The sequence below is a fragment of the Octodon degus genome, unplaced genomic scaffold, assembly GCF_000260255.1.
Source record: "Octodon degus isolate 3935 unplaced genomic scaffold, OctDeg1.0 scaffold00059, whole genome shotgun sequence".
In the NCBI taxonomy this organism is placed as follows: Eukaryota; Metazoa; Chordata; class Mammalia; order Rodentia; family Octodontidae; genus Octodon; species Octodon degus.
In genome coordinates this window covers 8,734,405-8,745,428 of record NW_004524635.1, presented here as the reverse complement: position 1 = coordinate 8,745,428, position 11,024 = coordinate 8,734,405, and the positions used below count along the sequence as shown (strand labels likewise).

The following is an 11,024-nucleotide window of genomic DNA, read 5'->3' as shown; positions in this document are numbered from 1 at the left end:
ACACACACACACTGACAGCACATGTCTTTTGCTTTCCTGGCTTTTTTGTAGGACATACTTGACATCTCAGTGGTCTTGCTGTTTGGTCAAGAAGTTATACAGTATGTAGTTAACAGGAACATAAATGATTACCATTCTTTGTGTATTGTGTGTTTAGACATCAATGTCACATCAGCTGTGTATTTCCTTACAAAACCTAAAAGATAACATCAGAAGTAAATTTGTATGTGAACTACAATGAAAATACAAATAGAACTGTACCATAAAAATAAGCTTTGCTTCAATTGTCACACCCAAGGTAGTCATCACACATTACAACTACATGTTCCATACACAAGCATCACTTACATTGGCACCCTTCATGCTTAACTTTCCTTTTCTTTGTGGAAAAGGAAAGTCTTGTCCCCTCTCTTCCTATTTTGTGAGTTTCCTATTGAACAAATGCACGTAGGGAATGTCAATATAATACAATATCAGATATGTAATGAGTGCTCAGAATAGACTTAACATTTTCGTTATCAGCTGTTTACTTACAAAACCCAACTGGTAACTTATAAAAACTTATGGAAATAACATATAAATACAAATAAAAGTGTACCACAAAAATAGGCTTTGCTTCTACTATCACACCTATAGCAGTATTCACACATGACAACAGCATGGTCTCAACATAAGTATTACACTGATAGTATGTATGTTTTGTTTTTATGTACTTTCTTGTAGGCCACAGTGAACATCTTGTTTGTGTTCCTGTTATAGTATGTCTTTGTGATGCGTGCCTGCTTATTTTCCTGTCAGTGGTGTGCTCCACAATTTTTTGTGTAGTTCCTTGGACAGAAACATTTTATTTTTTCTCTAAGAAAATTTCTCTTATATTTTGCCCTTACATTCTTTGTAAGCTACCGTACTATTTAAGCTACACGTTTAGGACTGAGTGAAACCGTCCGCTAGTGCTTTGTTGCAAGTGACGTCAGAGTTATTGCATAACTTATCAGCAACACCCACTCCACATTTGGTTTTGTTGACATTTCTCTCCACCTTCTGTTTTGTCAATGTTTTCATATAGTATTTCCATCATGGTGAAATGTTGACAGTAGTACTTTTGCTTTTTTTGGCTGTATATGAGGCCAGTATTACAACTTTCTGAAATAAAAAGATTGTACTGTAACAGTTCTCTGTTTTAAAGTTACAACATTTCATTTGGAATTTCTGCTTTGTTCTGTGTACAGCTGCTGTGCTGGTCAACTGTTGCTCTGTTAGCAAGTGCAACATCAGTTGGAAACCGTTAAACCAATTGTTGACTATCATATCCCAATTAATTTGGAAGTGAGAGCAACAAGTGTGTTCACAGTATCATTCAGTTGATTATGAATAAGGACATGATGGCTGAGTTCAGGATAAATGTCTAAATTGAAAGTATAGTAAGTCTTTGCATCTACAAGGGCATAAATTTTTATGCCATACTTTGAGCCATCACATTTCCATGTCTTCTGCGATCACCATGAGAAATCTGCTAGGTACAGCAGGCCTGTGATTGCAGTTTAGCCAATGAGGTGTCATAATTGCATTTGGAATATGGCTATTGCTGCATATCGAAATTTTTACTTGCATTTTAACATTTGTGTATTTTATAGCATCTTACATCATTTTGTCTGTTACAGTTTCCAACAGTGGGTGTCAGTGCTGGAACTCTGTTTCACCCCTGCCAAGACCTTCACTATATTTTTGGACCTAGTTCTAACACTTTCATTATTTGGCCATTTTACAGCATTTAGACAGTGTAGTTATTGCTAGGTTTTTTCGTCATCTGAATGCAGGAGATCTGCATTCCCTGAGTCTATACAACAGTTGACTCTTGTTCCATTTCACTGTCACAAGGACTTTGGTTCACATGGCCATCGTCAGCATCTACTTGCACCACTTTTCTGTTAAGAAAGTATGAGTTTTACCATAATGGATCATCATCCATGCACAAATAATCTGATGACTGAGTTTTGATCTCCAAAACTTAAAAATTTGTTTTTTCATGTGCCATTGGACTGAATTGGGTGACTTCTACTAGGAAAATGAAAAAAATTAAAACAAATCCTGGAGTTGTGTGAGTGTACTGGACTTTCTGTGATGCTTGTATAAACATTCAAAACCAGTTATATGGAGCATATAGTTGGGTCCTGTCTTGACACTTTTGCACATGGGCCCTTTGAACCTACTTTTACATTCTGAGGGCATACAGTTTGGTGTATTAAAGAACATTTCAATTAAAGCAAGTCTTGGGCCAGCCAGATAGCCCAGCAGATTAAAGTGCCTGTTTAGGCAGGCACAGGGACAGAGGTTTGATCCCCAGCATGCTGTGCTGACTCTGCCCACGGGGTATGCTGAGATGGCAATTGAGACTGGGCGTGGTGGTACGCGCCTGTAATCCCAGTGCTTGGGAGGCTGAAAACAGGAGGATCACTACCAGTCTGATGTGTATAGTGAGACCCTGTAGACCCTGCATTAACCATATTAAAAAAAAAAAAAAGTATGTCGTGGTATCTCCCCTTTATTGCTTAAGTGTGCCCAGGGTGGGGAGAAATTGGGGTTCTCTTAGCACATTGGTTGGGAAGTTACCTTGTACACTTTTAGGTAAGACAATTCAGATGATAAATTTGTTACATTGAAGTACATGGGAGTATTTCCAATTTTAGGTATTTTTAAATGTATTTCTCAATTATTTGGAAAACTCCCTTTAGTGAATACTACTCTTTTTTAAAAGCACTACATTGCCAGACAAATAATGTACTGCATTTTATTTTTAATACTTTTTTTTTTTTTTTTTTGCGGTACCGGAGGTCGAACTCCAGAACTTGCACTTGCCAGGCAGGAGCTTATGCCCCAGCCCTTGCATCATTTTTTAAAGCAGACTGAACATTTGAATTATTGGAGGCCTTTTATAAAAAGTACTTACTGTATAAAACATTTAATAGTAGCCCTGCCAGTATTTTGCCTTACTTTGGTGTTAGCTTTAAATTGATGACTTCAATTTTTAAACAAGATCTGGGTATTGTACTTCTTTTATTTCTCAATGTAGTTATTGTGCATGTTACAGATGATACATGAATATGTAATCCTTGGCTTAGGAAATACAAATTAGATTATTTAAACCTATTTCTTTTCTAATCATGAAAATTTGTGATACAACATTTTAAAAATAGAGAACAAAATATGTATCAGTATAATACATATAACAAGAGTATCTGTGGTATCCTTGCAGCTGTTTCTTGGGTCTCGTAAAAATATTCCTATGCCTGCACTCAGAGTGTTTAAAAGATGCTTGTTTGGATGAATCACAGCTGTCAAAGTAGGGAGGATGTAATCATTAACAGAAATTTTCTGTATTAGTTGAATGTATAGTGTCAAGAGAACAGCTTTTACACAGCTTTACTTATAATCAGGGCATGTAATACTTTCATGAATTGCAGACAGGAAGGCTTTATTAAATGTCAGAGGTGTGAAGTTTTATACTAAGACTAAGCAGTCAGCACTTTAAGTTGATACAAAAAATGGTATTCCATAAAAGAAATGATCAGTCATTAGATTGCACTGGTGAAAAGACAGCTTTGACAAGCAACATAGTCGAGTGGAGTGGACTCCGGAACCTGTTTCCTTATGTGCAAAATGAGTTTACTCATTTCGCTGAGTTGTTGAATTTGGGTGAAATGTTTGGCACTTAAAGGTTCAACCATCATTTTTGTTTCATTGATAAGATTTAGCTGAGTCTCTTGGAATGCTTGAGAGTTACATTTCATTGTACAAGTGTAGTTATATCATTCTTCATAAGCAATTTTAGAAGGAGCTTGCTTGTGTGTTAAAGTGTCATAATCCCAGGTCATAAACTAGGGTGAGGTGGAATGTAATCCATGCATAGTCTTAAAAAGAAATACTTAATTCACAGTTAGTTGGAATCCTGCTAATTTGAAATAACATCTTGCCTTTTCCATTCTCTCAAGTAATGGTTTAAACATTTCCTTAAAGTACACAGAATTAAAAATAATTTTTCTACTTTGACGATGTGACTTTAATATTAACAGTAAATTGGTAACAGTAATTGCAATTACTTTGGTATCCACAAGAGGGAGAGCTTATACTTAGTAATAACCTTAGATTTTTTATAGTTTTAGTTTTCAATTTAGATGACATTAAAAGCAAAAGACAGAAAAACTAGATGTGTGTTGAACTCCATGACCTAATTTTCAACCTAACCTTTTAAGTGGTCTTCATTAAATTGACTTGAAAAATATCCATTAGACACCTGATGCTTTTACAATTGTTCCTTTTCTGTTTTACGTTCCTACCTCCTTTAAATGATTAGATGTGCTTGTTACTCTTGTACCTAATACCTCTCATGCCAATAATAAACTTTTTAAAACTATACTGGTCACATTATGACTGCATGAACTAGCACAGCTGTCATATAATTTGAGTAACTCATGGAAAGCATACTGAATGACCAAAATTGCACTAGGAACCAGCAGCTCTCTTAGCATCTTTCCACTTAAAACAGGCTCCTTTGTAAAAACATCCTTTTGTAGTGAACATCTCAGATGTTAGCTGGTAAGAGTTGATTAATTTTTGTGAGATAATTATTTCACACCTACCAAAAACTTGCAAAAAGCTCTGTGATTTTTAATACACTGAGTTAACAAGTAACATTCACAACATACTAAAACAAGAAGCATTTTCTCCAAAGCAGTAGAAATTATACTGTACTACTTACATTGAATGAATTTTAGCCCTCAGTAGAATTGAAGTATTTCACAGAAAAGGTACTAATCTTACATAACTCAAAAATAATTAATACATCTGTTGCTCTTCTAATAGGGTATTTAGATTTTTCAAAGGGTTATCCTTTAGTAATTGTTTTATTTATAGCTGAACAAAACGTGGTGACACGTTTGTTTAGTTTGACACTGATACCCCTACAAAGCAATACTGGCAATTTCATTGCTGAGAGATGGTATATATCTTGCACAACAAAATGAGAATGTGTTTTGAAGATTTAAATTCATTTGGCAGTTAAGTTAAAACCATGGATGTCCAAGTAAAACTACTGAAAATTAAACCTTTAATAATTAGATTTAAAATAAATTATGGTTCCTAAGATAGTGGAGGTAAGATACTTTTAATTATACAAATCTGAAAAATACTTTAGAAGTTCTGTTTCATGTAATTCTCTCTAGCTTCTTTTAGCTTATGAAAAAAATCTGGCTTTTCATATCTTGTGCTGTCATGTCACATCGGTTTAGAACCAACAGTATGAGACAGCCCAGTCAAACATAAAAGAATTTAATACATGAAACCTAAATTTTAATGTAGACTTAGATATACATTCTGCAATTGATATATCATTTCTGCCCATATCAAAACCAAACATGCAAATTTAAAATGCATGAATATATGAATATAACTTTATCCTTGTACAGATTTATGAATGAAGAGCGTATTCTTACTCCTTAATTATACTGAAACCACAGCACAGTATAGGCTATAGTAAAATCTCAGGTCTGAGGTTTGTAAGAAATTCAGAAGTCACAACAGATTATCACATAGTACATGATGATAAAAATAAGGACATTGTATCTTCACTTACTATAATGTCCTCATTAAATCTTTCAGTTAATTTACATTATCACTAAACTAATTGGAACAGAAATGTCGCTCACTTTTTTATCTGACACAGGGTTTCACCATGTAGTTCAAGCTGGCATTCAACTCACTTTGTAGCCCAGGTGACCACCAACTTCAAGCTGTCCTCCTGTCTCAGCCTTCTGGTGCTGGGATTACAGGCATCTTCTACCACACCTGACTTATTTCTAAAATTACTCCTTTTCTTGCATGAAAAACGATGGGTATTAACTTTTTTTTAACCCTTTATTTCAGTGAGAATATGCAGCATGCATACTGGGAACTGAAGAGGGAGATGTCCAATTTACATCTGGTGACTCAAGTACAAGCTGAACTACTGAGAAAACTGAAAGCCTCAACCACAGTCAAAAAAGGCAAGTCAGTATTTGCCGGAAACCACTGATTCCAGCCAAACTGCTTGAAGAGCAACTAGCTATTGTATCTTATCAAAATCTCATCAAACAAGTTTGATAAGAAGTATATATAGTCTATCCACAGCCTACCCATTATTTTCTTTGGCTTCAGTCTCATATGGTCAGCTTCACACATAGAGGTGTTGCTGATGTGTTTTTTTCTTCAGTACTGTATTCTTTTTCCCTTGTGGCTTTTCTCAGCCAAGTGTTGCTTATGTGTATAAGGGTGAGGTGTTAAGTTTGCTCTACTTGACCTTTTACCACAACTACTTTATATACTTAAAAAAACAACAACAAAAAAAATCCTAAAGCAATTTTTAATGCCAGTGCTACTGAATAAATGAAGACCTTGCTTTTTGTTTTTTCAGAACAATGTTATTTCACTATTTAGATGTTTGCATTTTTAGTTATTTTTCACAATAACTGAATAGGAGGGAAGCTAGATGCTTTTCCTTCATCCTCTTAAAGCAGAAATTTTAGTGGCTTTGCATTCTGTATTTAACCACTTCCTGACTAAACTTCTCGAGTTTAGGGTTACAGGTAGCAGTGGCTAAAGCGTTTTTAATTTTTTATTTATTTATTTTTTTGCGGAACCGGGGATTGAACTTAGGCCCTTGCGCTTGCCAGGGAAGCACTTAACTCCACTGAGCCATCTCCCCGGCCCTAAAGCTGTTTACCTTGGGAAAAATAGTACATTTTTGTCTAATATTAGATAATAGATTTTATTTCAAAATAGTTGTGCATTATATATTTGAATGCCTTAAAATTTCCTTTTTAATGGAATTGTAGGATAAAAGATACCACCTAGTTTGAAATTATTATTTTCAACTCAGATTGTTTTTGTTTTTTCTTCCTGGATTTAGGACAGGGTCTACAGAGTGTTCAGGGTCTCACTACATAGATCCGACTCATAATGATTCTCCTGTTTACAGCATCCCTAGTGTGGGGATTACAGGCGTGTGCCACCACGCCCAGTCTCAGTCACAGTCTCAGGGTGCCCTGGGGGCAGGGCCTGGCACAGCAGGCCATGATCAAACCCTGGCTACTGCATTCTGCCTAAGCAGGCGCTTTAGTCCACTAAGGCATCTGGTTGGCCCTCCATTTCAGATTGTCTTGGAGAGCACTAGAGAATTATTTCATAAATAGTTTTCCTGAGGCATTTTTTTAGGAAAAATATTGCATGTGGGGAAGAAAAGTTATAGTCAGTTTTCAGTATGGCTCTTTGGTCAAGTAGTAACTACAATTTCTAAAGAATAAAAAGTTCTTTCCACACTTAGGGGTAGTTTATCCTGTGTTCCTTGTTAGTTGGTTGATGATACACCTTCTGATGCTTTGGACACCAACTTTTCTGACGCATCACACAGTGCCAGACACAAACCACCATTTCTTACCACAGAGTTCATTATTTTGTAGGAAACACACATAAAATCATAGATCACTGTATTTGACCTACATATCATCTTTGTCTAGAAGCTACACCTAATTACTTCCAATTCTAGTCTATTTCTGTCCACCCACCCAAGGAAAAAAACAGCTTATTTTATAATACAGTTCTGTTTGTTTCCTCTAAAACTACAAAGAATCAGTTAGTTACACTTAACTATCTTTGGGCTAAAGTTAGTATTATCTTCCTACTCTGATTAACATTGAACTAGTGATACAGAACCACATATTACTAATGTTGTAGACTTAGTCCAAGCCACTCCACATACACATTTTTTTACTTGCTATTACGATCACAGCACATTTTACAAAATTTTAAGTAGATTTTACAATTTCTACTTAAACTGCTTTCTTTGAATATATAAAACAATATCAATTATTTCTCAAAAAACTTACTTTGGACTGCTTATGGAGAAAATGTTAGAAGAGAAAACAAATATTCTATTTAAAACAAATTTTAAAGAATAATTTTCTTAGCCCCCACTGACACATTAATGACCTGTGGCCTCACTAGCCAGATTAAGCACCAAGAATGAGATCTTTCTTTACTGATTTACAACTTTTTTAAAAATGTAGCTCATCTTTTAATACTCTGTGACTTAGGCAGGGCAAGGACAGTAACATCAAAAGCAGCTGAATCACTAGACCTTAGATCATGCATAATATATATACAAGACACACTGTCCTTTGATTGTACTAACGTAGAAATGTATCAGTGTTCAGCTAGATTTAGTGAAATGATATTCCATGACTACAAATGCCATGAATACTGATATTGATTCTGAGCTTTTTTTTTTTTTTAGCTTGCACCCCACTTGGATGCATGGAAGACCTGGGGAAAGACAGCACGAAACTGCACTTGACAAATTTCACTGCAACATATAAAAGACATGGACCACCCTCACCAAATGGCAAAACTCTTTGTCACACCTCCCCTTTACCAGGAGATATAAAGGTTTTATCAGAAAAAGCAATTCTCCAATCATGGACGGATAATGAAAGACTGATTCCTAATGATGGTACAGACTTTCAGGAACATAACTCTTACGGCAGAAATTCTCTGGAAGATAATTCTTGGGTATTCCCCAGCCCTCCCAAATCAAGTGAGACAGCATTTGGGGAAACTAAAAGTAAAACTTTGCCTTTACCCAACCTGCCACCACTGCATTATTTGGATCAACATAATCAAAACTGTCTTTATAAAAGTTAATTCTGAAGAGATTCATATTTGATCATGAGATCATTGTATCTCAGTGGTTCTCCCAAGAAATTATTTAACAAACTGAAAGTGGATTTTGATTTAAAGTTTTGCAGTTCTTCAGTATATACATTTCAACATAAGGTATGATAATTAGTTGATTTCTAGTATGAAGACTACTCTTCAGCTGTATATTCTAACTACTAATGAATAAATTTAAGGTGTTTAAAGATAAATCTTGCCATTGATAATAATTGTGAAATCTACTACCGGTAAAGAACAAAATTGGAGATGTTTGGGCATGGTTTGACAAAGTGTGTAAAATGTCTAAACATCCATTCATAAAAAGAAAAGCCTTTATTATAGGGGAAAAAAAACCCATGTGCTTTGGTTCAGATTGCATAAAGAGGCAAACAACAATGTGAACAGGTTATATTTGTTGACTATGATGCATAAGATTATGAAATATAATGGAATAAAAATGTCTAGGTTATTTACATCTCTGTTGTGTTCCTAAGTTTGAGACTTAGTCATTCTTTAGTCACAAGTTTTGTAGATAAAATACTAAACTAAAATTAGAACATGAAAACTTAAATTACTTGACCACCTTGTACTAGTCATTGAAGTCCTAAATGGTAAAAATAATAAAAGGATGAAATAATTAAAAATTATATGGTATGTGAATAAACTATTGTAACTTTTATACCAGTTTGAAAGGACATCTCATAGATTTCAGTCTATTTTATCCCTTCAGTGATCCATGAATACATGTAACTAACATTTTCTTTAAAAGGAGTACAGTTGTCTGTTATATGAAGCAGCTTGTAAAACTTTGTTCTGAAATGTAGTACTTCAGAAACTTTTTTTTTAAACTGAGTTAGGCATTTTCATCCTATAAATTATATACTGTGTTGATACTGTACAATTGTGACATGGACCTAAACTCATTCTAACTGGTCAATGATTTGTAGATAGGATATAACAGAGATGGCTTCGCATGGAATGTTATATAAACTATTTCAGAATAGAGGCATTAGGAATATCAGAAATAATGTTAATAGTGTTAATAGTACATTGCTTGGTTCATAAATCTTTTGCCTGGGATAAAGTATTTCAAACAGGAAGACTGTCCTTAATGCAAGTTTTATATATCTTGAACTCAAATCTCAGATCTTTTCTATATTACTAGATAGCATACATAGACAGTGTTCACTGTTCACCACATTTTTATCTTTCTATTATCTCACTTATTCAAGCTTGTCTGTGATTAATGGAATTGATGTCAGATTCTGGAATTTATTCTGACCAATGAACACAGCTGACTCAAGGGAGTACAGTCCTCCTGCCAAATAATAGAACAAAACTCAATATGCATAAAACAAATGCAAGACTCCAGGCTTTAGCTGAAGGAAGCAACTACCTGTATAATAACCAAGGCAGCAAAAGCTATTTCTCATGTGGCTGCATAGGCCATATATTATCTCTAATCCCTACTATAGCTTACTGGTTTGACCTCTTAAAAATAAGATTGGAATTTTTCCTTTATAAAGAAAAGTCTTAGGAGACAATGGCTTCATTAATGTTTTGAACAATGCTAAGAATTAAAATTACTTTTGTTTAAAATGGAAATGACTATGAAATATTCTCCTTGCCAAAATACAACAAGGTCTGGTAGTAATTGTTATTAATTTATTTTCTCTAACAATGCAGTCTTGATAAACTGCATTACTTTGAGTGGAAAAAATTTTGTTTCTTGACAGTTTAAAGGTAAATGAGGTGAAAGAAGACTTCAATAAGAAACTATTAACCAAAAATATTTTTATCCAGACAGAAATTTAATAATCTCTGTCATCATCACATTGAGTAAGAAATGACTGGCACATCTGTAATTTAAAATCTATTTAAAATCTAAAATTTTATGTTGACTTCTTTTACATTAGCCACAACTTACTCCAAAAAGCTTCCCTTAAAATTTTCTTTAACATGCTCCTATAATCCCAGCATTTGGGAGGCTGGAAACAGGAGGATCACTACAGGTCCAATCTATGTTAGTAAGACCCTGCACACCCTGTACTAAATACATAAAAAAATGTTTTTCTTTAATATATATTTTCTTTTTATAAAATAATTCAATTCACTTCCATAATTCAAATCATATGGAGAATACAAATAACAACAACAACAACACACCTGTGGCTTTCACACTTACTACTTTGAGGTAACATTTATATCCCTAAAAGGAAGATTCTCTTATTGCCAAAATGGAACTGAGTTCATATGTAGAACATGTACGTATCTCTATGATA

General features: G+C 34.4%; 2 protein-coding genes across 5 annotated transcripts in view; one reads left to right on the top strand and one right to left on the bottom strand.

Moving 5' to 3' along the window:
* Azi2 (5-azacytidine induced 2) overlaps positions 1 to 9,389 on the top strand; it is a 47,886-nt gene extending 38,497 nt beyond the window's left edge. For 3 of the 4 annotated variants that reach the window (XM_023718514.1, XM_023718513.1, XM_004634205.2), the window contains 2 exons: positions 5,920 to 6,038; positions 8,324 to 9,389. In XM_023718514.1, coding sequence (XP_023574282.1) covers positions 5,920 to 6,038; positions 8,324 to 8,730 — 526 coding nt within the window. In that variant the 3' untranslated portion in view covers positions 8,731 to 9,389. Of the gene's footprint in view, positions 1 to 5,919; positions 6,039 to 8,321 lie in introns of all 4 variants that reach the window. The other variant, XM_023718512.1, reaches the window with a different exon arrangement.
* The window catches only part of Cmc1 (C-X9-C motif containing 1), a 78,223-nt gene that overhangs the window by 10,934 nt on the left and 56,265 nt on the right, over positions 1 to 11,024 (bottom strand). The gene's annotated exons all lie outside the window — the stretch shown is intronic.